The sequence below is a fragment of the Salmo salar genome, chromosome ssa15 (genome assembly GCF_905237065.1).
Source record: "Salmo salar chromosome ssa15, Ssal_v3.1, whole genome shotgun sequence".
In the NCBI taxonomy this organism is placed as follows: Eukaryota; Metazoa; Chordata; class Actinopteri; order Salmoniformes; family Salmonidae; genus Salmo; species Salmo salar.
In genome coordinates, this window is record NC_059456.1 from 44354495 (window position 1) to 44377993 (window position 23499).

Sequence of the window (23499 nt, forward strand, 5' to 3'; positions counted from 1 at the left end):
GACGCGTATCGTGACAAAAAATGTCCAAATATTCCATTACCGTACTTCGAAGCATGTCAAACGCTGTTTAAAATCAATTTTTATGCGATTTCTCGTAAAAAAGCGATAATATTCCGACCGGGAAACCCTGTTTTCGTTCAAAGACTCAATCTAAAATGGACTCTACACGTGCACCCGTCTCATTGTTCTCAGATCGACCACTATCCAAATGCGCTACTGTTTTTCAGCCACGGGCTGCAAAGTCATCATTCAACGTTCTGGCGCCTTCTGAGAGCCTTGAGAGCGTCACGTTACAGCAGAGATCCTTTGTTTTCAATAAAGAGAGTGTAGAAGGCCAAGAAATGGTCAGAGAGGGCACTTCCTGTACAGAATCTCAGGTTTTTGCCTGCCATATGAGTTCTGTTATACACAGACACCATTCAAACAGTTTTAGAAACTTTAGGGTGTTTTCTATCCAAATCAAACAATTATATGCATATTCTAGTTTCTGGGCAGTAGTTATAACCAGATTAAATCGGGTACGTTTTTTATCCGGATGTGAAAATACTGCCCCCTACCCTAGAGAGGTTAAAAAAAATTAACTCTGCAAAAAAGGCTGAGGCCATCATGGCATTAGCTATCGAACACTGTTCCATGCTGGCATGTGATCACATTGGAGAAGCATGTAGAGCTGCTTTCTCAGACTCCACTGCTGCTACCCACTTCAAAGTGCACAGAAATGATTAATGGTGTTCTAGCACCATACTTTCTGAAAACGTTGGTCGTGGATGTGGGTGACCAGCGTTTCAGCTTCCTCCTTGAGTCCACGGATGTAAGTGTTTCTAAGTACCTGGGGCTTGTGATAAGGTACTTTGACACCAAGCAGACAATTGTATCAACATTTCTGGGGCTTGTTGAGTTGGAGGGAGGAGATGCCAAATCTATAGCTCGAAGTGTTGTCTTAAAGAGAACTCCCGGGGATAGGGACTGACAATGCCTCTTATGACGGGAATTAACAATGGGGTCCATAAAGTGCTCAAGGAATGGCCTCCATATCTGGTTCTATTCACTGTGTGCCACTGCAGCTTGCTCATTTGTAGTTCTAAACATATTTAGGGAGTTTACTCACTTTGTCTCTCCCATGATGTCATTCCTCTCTCCTACAGCCTCCATCACAATTACATGCACATGGCCAATTATGAAAATGAGGTGATGTCATTTAGCGACTTTTAGGACAGCCAATAGCTACTTTCCTTGCTGAGTTGGCAACACTGATCCTATCATCCCTATCACATAGGCATATTTATTGGTTTCAAGCACGTCGCTAATGAACTTGAGAAATAGTAACTTTGCTTAACTTTATTCATAATTCCAAGATAACTAAACCCTTGTTTTATAAGCTAATGAAAGCAATTAAATGTTTAACTCGCTGACAAACTAAATCTGAAAGTTTCAGTGTTTACTATTTGAAACTCAACATGTTTTAGAACTAATTTCAATACAAACATGTTCGCTATTGCTAACTAAATCAGTTGCATAGCGACTCATTTTAAGAAGCCGTTTGTAAGAATCATAATCTTAGTTTGTGAAATTCCTCACAAACTTCTCATATGGTTAAATAGTTAAGCAAAGGTGCTATTCATCAAGTGCAATTCCTCAACATCTTATGAACTTCTTTATTTTCTTAATTTTGAGTAAGTGTTTTGAATCTCTAGACCCAGCTCTCCAAACGTTAATGTCAATACGTTCCGTACTCACCAAAATATGGAGTTTTGTAGAGCATCTATCGTCATTACTGCCCTTAGACCTTTTTTTGGAAGTACATAAGTAAACAGTTAATCAATGATCTTTCGGGATACTGTACTGCTGCTGGATCAGCCGACCTGCGTGGTAGTAATTCGTTATTTTATTCGAGGTGCAGAAGGTGGATTTGGTGAACTGAATGTATTTTAATTATGTAACAACATTCCAACCTTGTTTAGCATTGTCGAGTCGTCCATAATTCCACTTTGTTTGCGTCACTTTCAATTAGGGACTTTTATTTTGAAGTCAACCCGCAAATTCTACTAATGTTGCTAATCGTTATGGTGGTTAGTTTCTCATAAATCATCGAACGCGCCTGACACAGGCATAACTGGTACGGATTATTTTTGTGACTAGTAGCTAGACACCATCGGACCTCCCCATATCTAGCTAGTTTACGGAAATTTTGTATTCCAACGACTTTTCGCCTAAACTGGAGGTCATCGTATTTCCTCTATTTTGTCTGGGAAAACTACCTACAGTAGCGGACGAGACTCCATCTTGCATGTGATTTGGAGGGCGGCTAGCTAGCTGAACTAGTTTGTGTCAGACGTACTATGGCGAAAGATCTAAAAACGATGTTCATACGGTGTTGTGGGTATTTGCAAGATCCGCACCATGTAGCATCATTTCAAAAGCTCTGTGGTGTCCAAGGCTCATTCCCAGTCAAACTGAGCAGGAAAGAATGGGAAAATGATTTTTTTGTTAACGGTGCCTGCGTGAAACGCCACCAGGACCAAAGTGGAAACGGCGAGGGACATGTTGGCAGACAGCAAATCGAAGGTCCTCTGCAAAGAAACGTAACTGCCGGAGAACAACATAACGACTGTTCAAACAAGCTGCAACATGAAACAGCTCTGTTGTCTGGGATAGGGGAGACAACCGAACAAGAGACGGTCTCCCTTGAGGGAAACAGACAAAGTAGCGGCTGTAGATTGACTGGGAAGCCGTCCAAAGCGGTTGAGAGTGACCGCGAGAATGGGGACTCTAGTGAAAGGGTCAAACCTCTTCGCAGGAACTCACTGACTGGGGATGTAGGCCAGGAGTTTATTATTCAGAATAAGTTCCTATTCTACCTTTTCACATTCGGGTCCGAGCTTGGTAACGAGATGTTCTTCATTGTTTTCTTCCCCTTCCTAATTTGGAATGTAGATGCTTTTGTCAGCCGGCGAATCCTTGTGGTCTGGATTTGGAATCTTTTCCTCGGCCAATCTACCAAAGACATTGTCCGCTGGACGCGACCAGCATCTCCGCCTGTGGTTAAAGTGGAGGTGTTTTACAACTCCGAGTACAGTATGCCATCAACGCATGCCATGTCCGGGACTGCCATCCCTTTCTCTCTCTTCCTACTCACATATGGACGCTGGCAGGTAGGCTATCATCAAACCTAGCCTATGATCAATTTTGAAACTATAATATTTGTTTATAAACAATTTTTTGTATTTTGGGATTCTGTATTGAAATTAACTAAACTCATGAAACATTTATCCACCTCATTCTAAAGGCACTCTAAATATATTAAAATGTGTATCCCCACGCCCACACATTCGGACAGAGCATTTAAGTGGCTCAGGGAAATGACCAAATATATTTGAGAGAGAGAGATATATATATATATATATATATAACACAGTGATTTATTATATAAAGTGATGATAAAAAATAAAGACTGCATGGGGGCTTTAGCATTACATGGAGAGTTTTTGTAATGGCGTGGCAATGGGATACGGCGTTTGTGTCCCAATTTGCCCAGGCTAAAAATACGGATATTTCTGCGCATGTGCATGATTTAAAACTTTTTTTTTTTTTACCGAGTGCTCGGCGGCGACGCCCCCCTCCTTCATCGCCTTTGTCTGGTCGCTATGGAACGCCGTTTGGGTCTTTTGGTGTCAACAAAAAGATACACTCAAATAAAACAGTTCTGTTATAGAATGTTGTGTGTAATGAATTAGAACGTGCAATCCAAGCGCCACCACTACTATCAGTAGCACTGTCAAAACTTTACAAAAATGTCCGCAAACACCGGCCACAAACGATGTTTCCTGTACCGCGTTGGTAATAAAGCATTTGTTCGACCGCAACTTCTGGGGTAGCAAGCTAGCACCAATAAACCAGCTTGAAAACAATGACCAGTAGAAACTGCAGTCATTTTCATTATTCTTAGCAATGATTTAGCCGGAATCCTTGTAAGTATTGTTGTTCTCCTATTTAAATTGCACTTCAGTTCATGAAAATAAATACCTAGCCAGCTACTTAAGCCTGTTTCCCAAAACGAACGTTATAAGCAGCCAGCTAGCATCATCTGGCTAGTGAGGCTCGACCGGACCGGGTTATCTGTTGTGAAAATAGGCACAATAGTGGAATTTGCGGTTTGTCTTCAAAATAGTACAAAGTTGAAGGTGACGCAGAAAATTACAATTGGTGGAATCGTGCCATATATAGACTAGATAATGTTAAACAAGGTTGGAATGTGAAGCAACGAAATGGGGTATCAGTCTACTCTGTGACAGCCAACAGAACACAACTGTGAAAAGTTTCCGCAAAAATCAGCGTTGTAGCCCTCATGTGAAATCACCTTCCCAAGTCAACCTATTGTGTGTCTTGACATTCATATGGCACTGTACAGCTTTACCTAAGGATTGGAGATCAATGAAATGGGGTGTCAGTCTACTCAATAGCTAAGATATTTGTTCCCCTATGTCCTCGGTTATCAGACTCAAACATCCACACAGTATTGTTTTTCCTCTGGAATAGTGTTCAATACACATAGGTTGACAAGAACTGTGGCTCAATTCAGTTGTTTCAGAGTCCCGCAATAAGAGCTACGACGCTAATGTTCTTTGGGTGTTGCTGAGTAGACTGATCCCCCATGTCATTGATCCACAATCCATAGGTAAGGCTGGACAATGAAATAAGTATGCCCCCAATGCAATTCTAAAGTATAATACATCCAGTGTGATTTCAACAGATTTGTCAAATTAACAAATTGTCTTTTGTTGATTTTTCTATAACATTCCAACCTCGTTTAGCATGATTTATTCAGTTATGGAATAATTCTACTATTTGTATTCATTTGTATCACTGTCAATAACATACTTTTATTTTGAAGGCTAACCGCAAAGTCCACTATTGTGGCTAATCCTTATTGGGGCTAGCTTCACATAGATGTGTCTGACCACCATTAATCAAATAAGAACTGTCTTATAAATGAGGGTTATTTTAGAGGACAACTAGCTATATAGTTAGCTAGTTAACCTGTTCCGGCTAGGGGTTCCGCTAGCGGAACGTTTCGACAACATCCGGTGAAATGGCAGAGTGTAAAATTTCTTTTTTTATTAGAAATATTTAACTTTCATACATTCACAAGTGCAATACACCAAATTAAAGCTTAACTTCTTGTTAATCTAGCCACTGTCAGATTTCAAAAAGGCTTTACGGCGAAAGCAAACCATGCTATTATGAGGACAGCACCTCATCAAACAAACACATGTCAATCATAATTCAATCTGCCAGGCGCGACACAAAACTCAGAAATAACGATATATTCATGCCTTACCTATTGAAGATCTTCTGTTGGCACGCCAATATGTCCCAGAACATCATAAATGGTCCTTTTGTTCGATAAATTCCGTCGTTATATCTCCAAAATGTCAATTTATTTGGCACGTTTGATTCAGAAAAACACCAGTTCCAACTCGCGCAACATGACTACAAAATATCTAATAAGTTACCTGTAATCTTGATCCAAACATGTCAAACAACTTTAGGTATTTTTTTAACGTAAATAATCGATCAAATTTAAGACGGGATAAACTGTGTTTAATACCGGACGAAAACAAAGTGGAGCGAGCTTTCAGGCCGCGTGCCCCAACCACAACCGTACACTAGACTTGACCCTCGTTCTGAACAGCCATACTTCTTCATTACTCAAAAGAATAACATCAAACAATTTCTAAGACTGTTGACATCCAGTGGAAGTGATGGGAACTGCAAGCAAGTGCCTTAGAAATCTAGATCCACATAGAAAACCCACTGAAAACACTGTCACCTCCAAAAACAAAATCATGGATGGTTTGTCCTCGGGGTTTTGCCTGCCAAATAATGTCTGTTATACTCAGACATTATTTTAACAGTTTTAGAAACTTTCGTGTTTTCTATCCAAATCTACCAATTATATGCATATCCTAGCGCCTGGGCCTGAGAAGCAGGCAGTTTACTTTGGGCACGCTTTTCATCCAGAATTCCAAATGCTGCCCCCTATCCTAAAAAAGTTAACTATAGCAACTAAAACAGATTAAGTAGTTTTGCTATGTTTTTGGGGAAGAACATTGTTTGCTTCCATGAGCTAGCTAGCTCTTTTTTATGACCAGCACTGTAGGTGCGCGAGACAACTTTACCAGCGTCATAGCATACGTATCGAAGTGTCGTTGTGACATATGAAATACGAGTGATGGTGTAATCAATGTGAAATAACTGCAACAAATTTATGAACGCTTTAAATTATTTGTCGTATCTTTTTTGACACGCAAAGACCCAAACAGCGTTCCATAGTTCGCTGGTGTAGCCTACAACATTTATGCAATTTCGTTTTGGTTTTTGCGTGTCAAAAACGATACACGTCAAATAACACTTCTTTTTTAGAATGTTGTGTGTGCTAAATTTGCACGTGCAAGCCTAGCTCCACCACTACCATAAGTAGCACTGTCAAAAAGTCTGTTAAAAATGTAAAAATCTTATACTGTACATGTTGCTGCTAACATCTCTTATGACCGAAAAGAGCTTCTGGACATCAGAACAGTGATTTACTCACTGAGTTGGACAAATAATTTTTCTTTAATGAGTCGGATGGGAAGGATATACTCCAAACACCCGAACAGGCCCTCATCCCCGTCATTTGCAGGAGAAAGAAACTGAGATTTTTCGGAAAGAGATCGGAGTGCCCAGTGAGGATCAGGCGACGAGTGGCTAATCTGCCGTTGCCATCCGTACTGTCAGATAAATGGAAAATAAATGGGATGAACTGAAAGCACGTATATCCTACCGAGACATTTAAAAACTGTAATATCTTGTGTTTCACTGAGTCGTGGCTGAACAACAACATTGGTAACATACGGCTGGCGGGTTATACACTATCGGCAGGATAGAACAGCAGCATCTGGTAAGACACAGGGTGGGGGCCTATGCATATTTGTAAACAATAGCTGGTGCACAATATTTACGGAAGTCTCAGGGTTTTGCTCGCCTGAAATGGTTTGGGCTACAGTTTATCATGAGATACTCTATCTACTAGAGGTCGACCGATTATGATTTTTCAACACCGATACCGGTTATTGGAGGACCCCCCAAAAAAACGTTTTTCCTTTCAGTGAAATACGGAACCGTTCCGTATTTATCTAACGGGTGGCATCCCGAAGTCTAAATATTCCTGTTACATTGAAGGTTGTGCAATGGTATGTCATAATTACGTAAGATTCTGGCAAATTAGTTCGCAACGAGCCAGGCGGGCCAAACTGTTGCATATACCCTGACTCTGTGTGCAATGAACTCAAGAGAAGTGACAATTTCACCTGGTTAATATTGTCTGCTAACCTGGATTTCTTTTAGCGAAATATGCAGGTTTAAAAATATATACTTCTGTGTATTGATTTTAACAAAGGCATTGATGTTTATGGTTAGGTACACGTTGGAGCAACGTTTACCTAAGCGATTATATGCAACGCAGGACAGGCTAGATAAACTAGTAATATCATCAACCATGTGTAATTAACTAGTGATTATGATTGTTTTTTATAAGATAAGTTTAATGCTAGCTAGCAACTTACCTTGGGTTCTTACTGCATTCGCGTAACAGGCAGGCTCCTCGTGGAGCGCAATGTAAGGCAGGTGGTTAGAGCGTTGGACTAGTTAACCGTAAGGTTGCAAGATTAAATCCCCGAGCTGACAAGGTAAAAATCTGTCATTCTGCCCCTGAACAAGGCAGTTAACCCACTGTTCCTAGGCCGTCATTGAAAATAAGAATGTGTGTTCTTAACTGACTTGCCTAGTTTTAAAATAAATCTGTGGCCAAAAATACCGATTTCCGATTATGAAAACTTGAAATCGGCCCTAGTTAATCGGCCATTCCGACTAATCGGTCGACCTCTTCTAGCTACCTAGATAGTTTTCATCTATTTTTCGTTGCTTTCTACGTACCACCACAGGCTAATGCTGGCACGAAGACCGCACTCACTGAGCTGTATTCCGCCAAGCAAAAGTTAAAGCAGGAACCACAAGTGACTCGGCCTGTAAAAAAGTGGTCAGATGAAGCAGATGCTAAACTAGAGGACTGTTTTGCTAGCACAAACTGGAATATGTTTGGGGATTCTTCTGATGGCATTGAGGAGTACACCACATCAGTCACTGGCTTCATCAATAAGTGCTTCGACAACGTCGTCCCCACAGTGACTGTACTTACTTACCCAAACCAGAAGTCGTGGATTACAGGCAACATTCGCGTAGAGCTGCTGCTTTCAAGGAGCGGGACTCTAACCTGGACGCTTATAAGAAATCCCGCTATGCCCTCTGACTAACCATCAAACAGGCAAAGAGTCAATACAGGACTAAGATCGAATCGTACTACACCGGCTCTGACACTCGTCGGATGTGGCAGGGCTTACAAACTATTACAGACTGCAAAGGGAAGCACAGCTGAGAGCTGCCCAGTGACACAAGCCTACCAGACAAGCTAAATAACTAATGCTCACTTCGAGGCAAGTAACACTGAAACATGCATGAGAGCATCAACTGTTCTGGACGACTATGTGATCACGCTCTCCGCAGCTGATGTGAATAAGACCTTTAAACGGGTCAACATTCACAAGGCCAGACGGATTACCAGGATGTGTACTCTGAGCGTGCGCTGACCAACTGACACATGTCTTCACTGACATTTTTAACCTCTTCCTGTCTGAGTCTGTAATACCAACATGTTTCAAGCAGACCACCATAGTCCTTGTGCCCAAGAACACTAAGGTAACCTGCCTAAATGACTACCGACCTGTAGCACTCACGTCCGTAGCCGTTTGCAAATTACTTTGATGTACAGATATTTTTAGCTACCGCCTTCTGCGGTAGCTAGCTTTAACTTGGTACCTAGCTAGCACCAATGTAACCAGCCTGAAAACAATGACCAGTAGAAAGTGCAGTAATTTTTAATATTCTTAGCAATGATTGATTTTAGGAATCCATTTGAGTAAGTATTAGCTAGGTAGCCACTTGTTGTTGAACTTCTGTTCATGAAAATAACTATCTATCTTTGGGCAGCAGGATTAGTGGAATCTTGCAGTTGACCTTCAAAATAAAAGTACATATTTGAAAGTGACGCAGACCATTCCAATTGGTGGAATTATGCCATATTTAGACTAGATAATGTTAAACGAGGTTGGAGTGTTGTAATGAAATGGGGTATCAGTCTACTCGGTGACACCCACAGAACACAACTTTGAAGAGTTTACGCAAATATTAGCGTTGTAGCTCTTATCAGGGACTTTGACTGAGGGAAATCACCTGCCCAGTCAGCCTATTGTGCGTACTGACAATCATATTTCTCTGTACAGCCTTACCTAAGGATTGGGGATAAATGAAACAGGGGTATCAGTCTACTCAATACCCAAGTGCTTTTTTTCCCCCACAACGTCCTCAGTTATCGGACTCCAAGACATCCATGCTGTATTGTTTTTTCCTCTGGGAAAGTGTTCATTACATATATTAGGTTGACTGGTACAATAAATGTGGCTCAATTCAGTAGTTTTAGATTCCCGCGATAAGTGCTACGATGCTAATCATCTTTGGGTGTCATTGAGTAGACTGATACCCCTGTGTCATCATCCACAATCCATAGGTAAGTCTGTACAGTGATATAAGTGTGACACCACTTATATCACTGTCACTGTGTGACACCAGTGATATAAGGTGTGACACCACTCTGGCCCCCTAGAACTGGAGTTGCCCTTCCTTGATCTTAGCCTACATGACCCCTGACCATATTATTGACCACTGCTGCCCCTGCAGTAAAACCATACCTCTAAGGGACAGACCATAGAATTAACTCAAAATAATGTTTACTACCACAAATGACAAGAACGACTGCCACTTCAGCATGCTTTTGTGGCACAGTCGATGCCACGCAGGAACAGAAGGTTGGGGGTTCACTGCCCACCACAGATGAGCGCACTCTCCCTGCCTGTTTCATTATACTACGATTAGAGCCAGCTGCAGACGATGACCAGCTAGGGGGAAATCAGATTTTTTTACATTTTGATGCCATAATTATATAAATTATATGCAACACATTTTTCACCGATATGTTTCTGTGCCAATGTACCACACAACCAATAAACAAAGCATACTGACTTTGGGCACATTTTCAGCACCACAATAGACTAAACAGAAAATACATTCCTCCCTACCTTGTACCGAAGCCATGTCTTGACAATCTCTGAATGTCATTCAACTTTTTGGTATTTTGTAACAATGTCTCTTTCCATTCATCAAATTGTTGCTGCACAGTTATGATTGATACGATTTTTGTCAGTGAAAAAAAAAAACATATACACACAGATTTTAAGTGACTGAGATTGCACAATAAAGTTGGACTTATTTCCATAAATACAGTCGTATGAATAAGTTTGGGCACCCCTGACAATTTCCATGATTTCGATTTATAAATAATTGGGTGTTTGGATCAGCAATTTCATTTTGACCTATCAAATAACTGATGGACACAGTAATATTTCAGTAGTGAAATGAGGTTTATTGGATTAACAGAAAATGTGCAATATGCATTAAAAAAAAATAAAGGGTGCATAAATTTGGCACCCCAATAGAAAAATCACATCAATATTTAGTAGAGCCTCCTTTTGCTAAAATAACAGCCTCTAGACGCTTCTTATAGCCTCTAATGAGTGTCTGGATGAAGGTATTTTGGACCATTCCTCCTTACAAAACATCTCCAGTTCAGTTAGGTTTGATGGTGACCGAGCATGGACAGCCCGCTTCAAATCATCCCACAGATTCTCAATGATATTCAGGTCTGGGGACTGGGATGGCCATTCCAGAACATTGTACTTGTTCCTCTGCATAAATGCCGAGCAGTGTTTTGGGTCGTTGTCTTTTGTGACTGATTCTTCAACATTATTCCCAAGAATCTGCTGATATTGAGTGGAATCCATGTGACCCTCAACTTTAACAAGATTCCCAGTACCGGCACTGGCCACACAGCCCCACAGCATGATGGAACCCCCGCCAAATTTTACTGTGGGTAGCAAGTGTTTTTCTTGGAATGCTGTGTTCTTTTGCCACCATGCATATAACGTCCCTTGTTATGACCAAATAACTCAATCTTTGTTTCATCAGTCCACAGCACCTTATTCCAAAATGAAGCTGGCTTGTCCAAATGTGCGTGTTTGTGGCATGTGTGCAGAAAAGGCTTCTTCCGCATCACTCTCCCATACAGCTTCTCCTTGTGCAAAGTGCGCTGAATTGTTGAACGATGCACAGTGACACCATCTGCAGAAAGATGATGTTGTAGGTCTTTGGAGGTGGTCTGTGGGCTGTTTTTGACCGTTCTCACCATCTTTCGCCTCTCCGATATTTTACTTGGCCTGCCACTTCTGGCCTTAACAAGAACTGTGCCTGTGGTCTTCCATTTCCTCACTATGTTCCTCACAGTGGACACTGACAGCTTAAATCTCTGCGATAGCTTTTTGTAGCCTTCCTCTAAACCATAATAGGGCTGGGCGATATATCGATATAAAAAATATATCGATATATTTTAAATGTGATATGAAATTAGACCATTTCGCATATATCGCTATAGTTCAAATTTGCGCTTTGATCCTTGCTCCAAGCAAGCTGCAGACCCGGAGCTCTCTGCGCTGCTCCCCGCGCCCCGCCCCTCTTTCATGCACAGAGGGGGGAGGGGCAGGAACAGACACTTCAACAAACATGGAGGAAGCAACAGCGTCTGCTGAGCGTTTTGAGGAGGAATTGGTTAGTAAAAGAAAAAGCATTGGCTCAGTAATTTGGAGATGGTTCGGATTCAAAGTATCAGATGAGCAACAAAATCACGTTATATGTAGGCAGTGCCATAAAAAAGTTACAGCCAGGGGTGGAAGCACTACAAATCTTTTTCACCACCTAAAACAGTGGCACAAACTGCTGCAGAAGCCCCAGCCGCAAGCCGTCGACAACCCGAAAAAGCTCCAGCCCCGAAACAAAGCTCACTGCAAACTTCATTTTCCCGCAGTGTGCCTAATGTCTACCTCAAGACAGCATTACTGTTTATCAAAGTAAAAAAAGAGGGTGAAAATGTTTGAGTTGATAGTCTGTTTCTTATGCAACTGGTTGAGGCTGTTCAGATAAGAAATTGAGTTAACAAAAAGCAAATGGTAATCACAGGCTGATGTTTAAAAAACATTTTCTCAAACTGAGCTCTTTATTTATATATACTTGCTGCCCTTACTAGGGTTTGTCATATTTTATTATTTTGTAATGTTGGTTATTTGCATCTGGATTTGTTAGAAAGGAGAAGAAATCTGTAATTTGATTTTAATAAGCCATTTAAAGTTGACTTTTCTCATATATATTTCAGAAAGAGGCCTATTTTATAGGCTATTTTTGTTTAAGATATTTTTATTTATTTAAATGCACCTTATGGAGCTTTGATTTCAAAAAAGGTAATCCTGTTATACAGTGTTTATGTTTACATGTTATTGTTATTTGAACAGCTGAGCATTTAATCTGAACCAGGTGAAGAGCCCTGTTTATTATTTATTCATTTGATTTTTCAACTGTTAACTGAAATAGCCGGTTTCAATAAAACTACTTGAGACATGTCATATCTGGCTTTGACTTTGACTGAACATTTGCTCTCACTTTGCGGAAAAAATATTGGGATATATATCTTATATCGATATTCAGCCTAAATATATCGGAATATGACTTTTGGTCCATATCGCCCAGCCCTAAACCATAATGTTGAACAATCTTTGTGTTCAGGTCATTTGAGAGTTGTTTTGAGGCCCCCATGTTGCCACTCTTCAGAGGAGAGTCAAAGAGAACAACAACTTGCAATTGGCCATCTTAAATACCTTTTCTCATGATTGGATGCACTTGTCTATGAAGTTCAAGGCTTAATGAGCTCACCAAACCAATTGTGTGTTCCAATTAATCAGTGCTAAGTAGTTACAGGTATTCAAATCAACAGAATGACAAGGGTGCCCAAATTTTTGCATAGCCTATTTTTCACATCTGATTTAATTTCATACAACTTAATATTGCTACACTAAAAATCTTTGTCTGGACAATACCCCAGTACTCAGCTTTTATTAGAAAATGAATGTCATGCCACTGTGATCATTTTCTGTGACGACAGAGTAAATTATTATGCAGCCTCAGAGGGGTGCCCAAACTTTTTCATACGACTGTACGTATATAATTACATAGATATAGAGATGAAAAAATGCTCAACCTCCAGATGAGTATGGGGGAGTTTAAATACAATTCTTACAAGTTTATTTGGTTGGTTTGTAGCTTATTCTTTAGATGTTTGGGGCTGCTGGTGAACAATGATGTGCAGGTATAATCAGTGACACTGGACACTTCCCGTCTTTATGGTGTCGAGCTGGGCGACAGATTTGAATGTGAATTGTCTAAAATCTTCATAACAAGTATGCCATTTGAGTTTCCTTCAGAAAATGTTATTTACCGGACATTTGAGAAATTGAATGGACATCCATATGCATTCAGATCCAACCAGCCCAGTCAGCGCCATCAATAAACGAGGGATTTTGGCCAATTTAGCCACATTTACCTGTCCTCAAACAGCCAATAACAATTTACAAAAACATTATTCCTTGTATTTCAATGTGTAGGACATGTAAAACTTTATAGCCAATAAAAAAAGGAGAGGGGGGGGTTTAGGCTACTTTCCTAAAACAATGATTGTTCAGCTGTCAGAGATTTGGACACTAAATGTATCATGGCATTGCATGCAAAGGCCTATAGGCTTAGGTGTTCACTGTATGATATTGATATTTTAATATACCTACATAGTGCATTCAGAAAGTACTGCCCCTTTTCTACATTTTGTTACGTTACAGCCTTATTCTAAAATGAATTCAGTTGAAAAAATTCCTCAATCTACACACTTCCCCATAATGACAAAGCAAAAACAGGTTCTTAGAAACCTTATTGTTACTCTGACAGAGTTCCTCTGTGGAGACGGGAGAACCTTCCAGAAAGGACACCCATCTCTGCAGCACTCCACCAATCAGGCCTTTATGGTGGAGTGGCTAGACGGAAGCCACTCCTCAGTAAAAAGCATATTACAGCCCGCTTGGAGTTTGCTAAAAGGCTCTGACCATGAGAAACAAGATTCTCTGGTCTGATGAAACCAAGATTGAACTCTTTGGCCTGAATGCCAAGTGTCACGTGTGGAGGAAACCTGGCACCATACCTATGGTGGTGGTAGCATCATGCTGTGGGGATGTTTTCCAGTAGCAGGGACTGGAAGACCAGTCAGGATCAAGGGAAAGATGAACGGAGCGAAGTACAGTGATATCTTTGATGAAAATCTACTTCAGAGCGCTCAGGACCTCAGACTGGGGCAAAGGTTCACCTTCCGACAGGACAACGACCCTAAGCACACAGCCAAGACAACGTAGGAGTAGCTTCGGGACAAGTCTGAGTGGCCCAGCCAGAGCCCGGACTTGAACCTGATCGAACATCTCTGGAGAGACCTGAAAATAGCTGTGCAGCGACGCTCCCCATCCAACCTGACAGAGCTTGAGAGGATCTGCAGAGAAGAATGGGAGAAACTACCCAAATACAGGTGTGCCAAGCTTGTAGCGTCGTACCCGAGAAGAATTGAGGCAGTAAAGTACGGAGTAAAAATAAAAGGGTCTGAATACTTAAAAAATAAATAAAAATAGATTTAATCAATTTAAGAATAATATTTATTTTGGTAGGCCTATTCTGATACTTGAAAAGAGTCTCATTACTGTACATTTTTGACAACGGGGCTATTCAATCCTGACCCTCGAAGGCATTGTACAACTTGTTTTCTTTTCTTCCTTGTGGTTAGTCTAATAGGTTAATAAACTACTTTCCTTGATTGGCCTGATAGTTCTCCCACCTGGTTTCACCATAGACATTAAAACCAGTAGATAGCGCTGACGTCATCCACGTATTCCTATGACTATGTAAAACTCCCGATTGCGCATGAAGCCGGGAATTATTTGAATTTGAAGCGCGCCATATTGCTGAATGGCACCAAAAAATCACTAGGGATCATGGTGAAAATGGACGTAACTATTAAAGGATCATGGTCGATTATAGTCATTTTCATCCTACCTGAAAGCCTCCTCGTAGCTTGCCAGCCCGTGATTGGTCTATGTCAGCACGTGTGACGACAGGTTGCAGGTCTGAATCAGTCTCTGATTAATGAATAGCCTAGCCTAATGAACAACCAATAGGCCTATTGCTGTGGCCCTCCAGGACTGTAATTGAATAGCTTTTTACACACTTGAGATAGAACACACTGTAAATGTGACTGATTGGTATTCAGCTTGTTAAGCACAGCTAATGATATGTATATGCTGAACTTTTTAAATCATTAATGTGAACAGTAGTAACCCCCTCCCCTTCCCCCCCCCTTTGTTGCTCTTGCTCACAGTACCCTTTCCTGTTTGGCTTGAGTCTGGCCATCTGCTGGAGTTTCCTCGTCTGTGTAAGCAGAGTCTACATGGGCATGCACTCTGTCTTGGTAAGTCAATAGTACTTTAGACCAAACAAGAACCCTTCTTGAAATATGAGGGCGTAAAACATGCGTTCTAAGAAATGTTTATACATTTGTTGTTGAAGACATTCAAGGTTTAACCTGCAATCCAAACCGAAGCCATGCTCCGTTTCACGATAGTTTCGCGTCGTGGTTTCCGTCTTGCCATGCCTTCATTGAAACACCTTATTCTAAAATAGGATTTTAACGTAGAGATCAATCTACTTTCACCCCTGCTTGTTCAGTACAGATGTTCTGATTGAACATTGTGTGATGTTTTTCATACTGTGTTGTAGTGCTTTGGGTGCATGAAAGCACTTTAATAAAATAACTATGTATTATTATAACCACCACACAGAATCAGACAGAAATGTAGACTATCCTCTGTCCATTTGCTTCAGTGCATATTCAAGCCAGGCTCAAAATATACACTGGGGGGAAAAAAGCCCTGTACCTGACTCGCTTTTCCAATGGTAGGACGTTTACAGGAGTTAACATCGTCTTTTGAATGTCATGTGGTTATTATAATTTTTTTTTATAGCTCTGCCTTTTTAAATCTGTGACCCCTTTGACTTTTCCTAAATAACTCTATTTAACACACTGATGTTGTTAGAATGTCTATCACTAACATCATTTGTGTTATAAGTGGTGTTAGATGTCATCCCCCGCCCCTCCTTCACCCAACAGTTGCCTGCCCAGCTGATAATGGCCCATCAAAACTACAACTAAACTATATCGAAGTGAATTTCACACATCTAATAATAGATGTAGCCTTAAAACCAGATTAAATTAACAGTCTGATGGTTGACAATATTGTCAAATTGTGACTGATGAACAGCGCAGCGTGTGGAATTGAGACGGGGAAAAACTAAAAGCAAGTCCTTCTACAGAGTCGCATAATTTTGTTGTACGATTTTATTTTGTCTTTTATAAACAATACAAAACATACACAAACAAACAACATCATACAAACATCAACTACATCACACCTGCCCAGATCCACTAGCACACACCCCCATCTCCAGAACCCGCATCACTTTCTGCCACATGTCCTGAAACGGCACCATTTTGTTTCTCTCCATAGCCCACGCATTTTCAATATTTTAAATAATAAATCATTCGATTTTTCCATTGTTAATGATAGCCGATTTGATTGATTTTCCAAGTTTTTAGTATCTGTTTTTTCAAGATGAGTGATGTAGAGAATCGTCCAACCCATCGGGTTTCTCACTACACCCCCATATGCCATGTCTTGGAATAGGCAGACAAAGATTAAAAGTAACTTTACATTGTAATACTTCTGACAACGAACTTTCCAGCCCTGTCAACTTCCAGACCTTAAAGCATTCCCAGAAAGCATGGATTTTTCAACCATTATTAGTTTAACACTTAAAGGAAGAATCCACCCAAAACCACTCATTACTATAATTTACGGTGTTAAATAACACTGTCAGAACAATATTTTTTGTGAACAAATGTTTCATTTTGTCATTATAATAAGGTTGGTAGCAACATGTGGAAATCTTTTGCAACTCAAGTCGACTACAAAACCCACAATGCAATGCTCTCTATGGGGTAACTGAAACTACACACACTAATACTAAAGTCAATATCAGCATGTGGAGTAACAGTTTAAGGTGATTTTTACAGCTATCAACTTACGCATCTACAATCTCACAATGTTCAACCTGCAGATTGATGTGCCTCAGAGTGGAGTCTGACATTGTCTGCCGGTTGTTTTTTTTACATTTATTTTGTTTTAAATAACAACATTATAGGATTTTAGTTTTTGGTCCAAAAATCACCAGGAATTCAGCTATAAATTACTTTGATTTAGGAAATCTGTTCAAATATTCCCACAAATAAGAGATGTGATCATGTCCCAATGTAATCAAGGTATGAAATGATTGTGTTTGTTATTTTCAATCTCTTAGTTGTGGTCATTTTGCAGAGTACAAATTATTATAATTATGTTCCGGCCTCCCAACCATCCGGTCTGACAAAAATCTGCCCATGGCTGGATCTAGTTTGCCTATCCCTGCTTGATAATATGCTCAATAAAAAGTTTAAGTTGAATTTCCTAGGCTTGTCCTAAATCATGAAGATTCATCTTGGCCTCTGTTTCACCAGCCCTTTCCCCAACATTTAGTTTCTTACTAAAACAAATGTTGTATAATGGAAATGCTAGGCCTAACCTAATTGTTGCATTCTTTCTCATGTCATTAAAACAAGTCTGGTGCTTCATGCTCTAAACGATTCAATTGGCTAGTTCGGCTGTCTGTAAAGAAATGGGCGGGCTGTCGGTTGATCCTAATTATTGGATTGGACAGAGCGCAGCTTCATCTCAGTTCACTCGCTATTCATTGCATGACAAGTTCCAGTCAGTTCTCCAATCATTTAGATCGGTGCTGCCAACTGGTTATATGATTAACCAGCTAATAATGTGTATAATATCTAACAAGCGGCATGAGGGTAGGAAAACAGGATAAAACGTCGATGCCGATTTCTGACCGAGTTGACAGCAAACTCACATGCCTGCTGCAAGTTTTGAGAACTCGCACACATACCTCTTCTGCTCCTGCAGCTTGTCGTGGTCTATAAAGGTGCAGAGAGATGATTTTAAGTAGGCCTAGGTTATTGACTACGACCATTTTAAAACATGTTATAACACTTTCGTTTTTCATCATTAGGGGTCCTAGCACCCAAGGTTAAAATAAGTGAGGGGCATTTTGAGTCTTTTCAGTGAGGTGGATCATTCAGCTCTTTGTCAGTAGTATTTCCGATTTTTCCAAATCAGCCCATCTAGAGACATTTTGACTTCTGAGGTAAAAATGAAGGTCCTTGTGCACACCTATCACTGAAATTGTTCAGTGGAGTTCATGCTTAACCCATTGAAGTGTTTGTGTGTGTGTGCACATGTCTTTCCAAAGGTAATAAGGGCAAAGTTCAGTTAAGGGCCAACCTCACCATATTGGATGTCTTATCTGGGCCATTTTTCTTTTCCTTTTTACCACCCTGACACTTTGTTTCATATTCCACATCATGACATGGCTCTTGCACAATGATTACTCTTATCTGTAAAGAACCTTGAACTTTTCCTGAACATCTCTATAGCTTGATAAGATGCTCAATAAAAAGTTCAAGTTGAATGACTGAGGCTAGGCCTAACCTAAATCATGTAGTAGTGCCTCTATTTCACAAGCCTTTGCACCAACATTTAGTTTCTCACTGAAAAATATTTTGTATAATGGAAATGCACCAATTATTTTGTAGCATGAAGTTCATTATTGTCTGATCATAAAGTTCATTATTGTAAAGTGATTATGGTTGGGCCGAGTACTCGGAAAAAAACAAGTATTATAATGGATATGGAGAATTTTCCGGATACAATTATAATACATGTGTATTTGTATTATTATTCATGATCGAATAAAATAAATTTTCAGCTGCCAGCACACATCTTTCTCTTGTCATCAAACAAGTCTGAGGTGCTGCGTGCTCTAAAGGCTCAATTGGCTAGTTTTGCTGTCTATAAAGAAATGGGTGGGCTGTAGGTTGATCCTACTGCTACAATTGGATAGAGCGCAACTGCATCTCCGTTAACTCTTTCTTCATTGCATGAACATTTCTCATTCTGCTACGATCATTTAGATTGGTGCTGCCAACTGGTTATATGGTCAATCGGTTGACGACATTTTCCAACAAGCTAATAATGTGTATAATTAAGTGATAATGCCAGAGAAGCCGTGATTTGGAGGATATATTGGCACGGGTGTTGTTCGTCTTGGGCTGGCAAACCGTGCCAATATATCCTCCAAATCACGGCTACTCTGGCATTATCACTTAATTATACACCGGGTTACCAACCTATTGAAATAATGATTGACATATTTTCATTAAATGTTAGAATGAATAAATGAATCAATATTTCATCCTTCCATGAGGATATAGTCCCGAGGTTGCTACCCAAGCCATCTGGTCGTTCATTCCATTGTATTGTTTCCAGCCAAGGTTCGCTGGTGTTAGTTCGATTTGGCAGGTTGCTATGGCAAACAAAAATGGTTGCTATAGAGCCCCCAGCTAGCCAACTACACAGCTAACACAATCACTCCAGACTGAAGCTGGGAAGATGCCGAACTAGCTGCATTTAGTTTTTCTATTGACAGGTCTTTGAATACAGTGCCTTCAAAATATTCACAACCCTTTACTTGTTTCACATTTTGTTGTTACAGCCTGAATAAAACATTTATTAAATGTAGATTTTGTATCACTGATCTACAAACACAATACTCAAATGTCAGTGCAATTTTGTTAAAAAAAATGTGTATAAAAAAATAAAATAAATTACAACGCTAAATTGTCTTGAGTCAATAAGTATTCAACCCCTTATGACAAGCCTAAATAAATTCAGGAGTAAAATGTGCTTAACAAATCACATAAGTTTCATGGACTCATTCCGTGTTCAATAATAGTGATTAAGATTATTTTTGAATGACTACCCCATCTCTGTATCCCACACATACAATTATCTGTAAGGTCCCTCAGTCAAGTAGTGAATTTCAAGCACAGATTCAACCACAAAGACCAGGGACGTTTTTCAATGCCTCGCAAAGAAGGGCACCGATTGATAGATCTGCAAAAAAATAAAAAGCTAAAAATCTCTTGAGCATGGTGAAGTTATTAATTACACTTTGGATGGTGTATCTATACTAGAGGTCGACCGATTATGATTTTTCAACGCCGATACCGATTTATTGGAGGTTTAAATAATGCAAAACAAAGTGTTGGAGAAGAAAGTAAAAGTGCAATATGTGCCATGTAAAAAAAGCTAACGTTTAAGTGCCTTGCTCAGAACATGAGAACATATGAAAGCTGATGGTTCCTTTTAACATGAGTCTTCAATATTCCCGGGTAAGAAGTTTTAGGTTGTAGTTATTATAGGAATTATAGGACTTTCTCTCTATACGATTTGTATTTCATATACAGTGGGGGGGGGGGAGTATTTGATCCCCTGCTGATTTTGTACGTTTGCCCACTTAGAAAGAAATGATCAGTCTATAATTTTAATAGTAGGTTTATTTGAACAATGAGAGACAGAATAACAACAAAATTCAGAAAACCGCATGTCAAAAATGTTATAAAATGATTTGCATTTTAATGAGTGAAATAAGTATTTGACCCCTCTACAAAACATGACTTAGTACTTGGTGGCAAAACCCTTGTTGGCAATCACAGAGGTCAGACGTTTCTTGTAGTTGGCCACCAGGTTTGCACACATCTCTTCCCTGTGGCTTAGTTGGTAGAGCATGGTGTTTGCAACGCCAGCATGGTGTGTGTGCAACGCCAGGGTTGTGGGTTCGATTCCCACGGGGGGCCAGTACAATTTTTTTTTACATTTAAATGCATGAAATGAAATGTATGCATTCACCACTGTAAGTCGCTCTGGATAAGAGTGTCTGCTAAAATGACTAAAATGTAAATGTAAATCTCAGGAGGGATTTTGTCCCACTCCTCTTTGCAGATCTTCTCCAAGTTATTAAGGTTTCAAGGCTGACGTTTGGCAACTCGAACCTTCAGCTCCCTCCACAGATTTTCTATGGGATTAAGGTCTGGAGACTGGCTAGGCCACTCCAGGACCTTAATGTGATTCTTCTTGAGCCACTCCTTTGTTGCCTTGGCTGTGTGTTTTGGGTCATTGTCATGCTGGAATACCCATCCACGACCCATTTTCAATGCCTTGGCTGAGGGAAGGAGGTTCTCACCCAATATTTGACGGTACATGGCCCCGTCCATCGTCCCTTTGATGCGGTGAAGTTGTCCTGTCCCCTTAGCAGAAAAACACCCCCAAAGCATAATGTTTCCACCTCCATGTTTGACGGTGGAGATGGTGTTCTTGGGGTCATAGGCAGCATTCCACCTCCTCCAAACACGGCGAGTTGAGTTGATGCCAAAGAGCTCCATTTTGGTCTCATCTGACCAACACTTTTACCAGTTGTCCTCTGAATCATTCAGATGTTCATTGGCAAACTTCAGATGGGAATGTATATGTATTCTTGAGCAGGGGGACCTTGCCGGCGCTGCAGGATTTCAGTCCTTCCCGGCGTAGTGTGTTACCAATTGTTTTCTTGGTGACTATGGTCCCAGCTGCCTTGAGATCATTGACAAGATCCTCCCGTGTAGTTCTGGGCTGATTCCTCACTCATTGCAACTGCACGAGGTGAGATCTTGCATGGAGCCCCAGGCCGAGGGATATTGACAGTTCTTTTGTGTTTCTTCCATTTGCGAATAATTGCACCAAATGTTGTCACCTTCTCACCAAGCTGCTTGGCGATGGACTTGTAGCCCATTCCAGCCTTGTGTAGGTCTACAATCTTGTCCCTGACATCCTTGGAGAGCTCTTTGGTCTTGGCCATGGTGGAGAGTTTGGAATCTGATTGATTGATTGCTTCTGTGGACAGGTCTCTTTTATACAGGTAACAAGCTGAGATTAGGAGCACTCCCTTTAAGTGTGCTCCTAATCTCAGCTCGTTACCTGTATAAAAGACACCTGGGAGCCAGATCTTTCTGATTGAGAGGGGGTCAAATACTTATTTCCCTCATTAAAATGCAAATCAATTTATAACATTTCTGACATGCATTTTTCTGGATTTTTTTGTTGTTATTCTGTCTCCCACTGTTCAAATAAACCTACCATTAAAATTATAGACTGATCCTTTCTTTGTAAGTGGGCAAATGTACAAAATCAGCAAGGGATCAAATACTTTTTTCCCCCCACTGTACCTTTGACTATTGGATGTTCTCATAGGCACTTTAGTATTGCCAGTGTAACAGTATAGCTTCTGTCCCTGTCCTCGCTCCTACCTGGGCTCGAAACAGGAACACATCGACAACAGCCACCCTCGAAGCAGCGTTACCCATGTAGAGCAAGGGGAAAAACTACTCCAAGTCTCAGAGCGAGTGACGTTTGAAACGCTATTAGCGGGCGCACCCGGCTAACTAGCTAGCCATTTCACATCGGTTACACCAGCCTAATCTTGGGAGTTGACAGGCTTGAAGGGGTGGGTATAATTTGTGGAACGTTCCAACAGGAATCTGTTCCAAAAAAACGTAAAGTAAAAGGTTGCCAACCAACAACGCATACAAAGTAGCAACGCATACAAACCTAGCTTAGCTAGCTGCCGAATAGGCATCAACTCACCACGTAGCGTGTTCTTAATGTTTGTCCATAGGTAACTAGAGTGAGGACAGACATTTTTCGGAATAAACGTGATGAGTGAAAAACGCAATGAAATCGACCACTCCCTACCCGGTATCTTATTCTGCCGCTATACAACTTTGTATGCGTTGTTTTTTGGCAATCTTCTTATTTACGAAGTTTTTGGAATAGATTCCTGTTGGAACGTTCCACAAATTATACCCAGTTTGTAAGTCGCTCTGGATAAGAGCGTCTGCTAAATGACGTAAATGTAATATCCACCCGGCTTGAAGTCATAAACAGCTTGAAGCACAGCGAAGCGCTGCTGGCAAAACGCACGAAAGTGCTGTTTGAATGAATGCTTACGAGCCTGCTGCTGCCTACCACCGCTCTGTCAGACTGCTCTATCAAATATCAAATCATAGATTTAATTATAACATAATAACACACAGAAATACGAGCCTTAGCTCATTAATATGGTTGAATCCTGAAACTATCATCTCGAAAACAAAATGTTTTTTCTTTCAGTGAACTACGGAACCGTTCCGTGTTTTATCTAATGGGTGGCATCCCTAAGTCTAAATATTCCTTTTACATTGCACAACCTTCAATGTTATATGATGATTACGTAAAATTCTGGCAAATTAGTTCACAACGAGCCAGGCGGCCCAAACTTGCATATACCCTGACTGCGTGCAATGAACGC

General features: G+C 40.5%; 1 protein-coding gene across 3 annotated transcripts in view; it reads left to right on the top strand.

Annotated features, from left to right (window-relative positions):
* Window positions 1-2040: 2040 nt before the first annotated feature.
* sgpp1a (sphingosine-1-phosphate phosphatase 1a) overlaps window positions 2041-23499 on the top strand; it is a 55628-nt gene continuing 34169 nt past the window's right edge. For 2 of the 3 annotated variants that reach the window (XR_006759188.1, XM_014144680.2), the window contains exons 1-2: window positions 2047-3152; window positions 15497-15586. Coding sequence is in view for 1 of the 3 variants with exons in the window: in XM_014144680.2 (XP_014000155.1) it covers window positions 2340-3152; window positions 15497-15586 (903 nt within the window). In the remaining 2 variants the exon portion in view is untranslated. Of the gene's footprint in view, window positions 3153-15496; window positions 15587-23499 lie in introns of all 3 variants that reach the window. The other variant, XR_006759189.1, reaches the window with a different exon arrangement.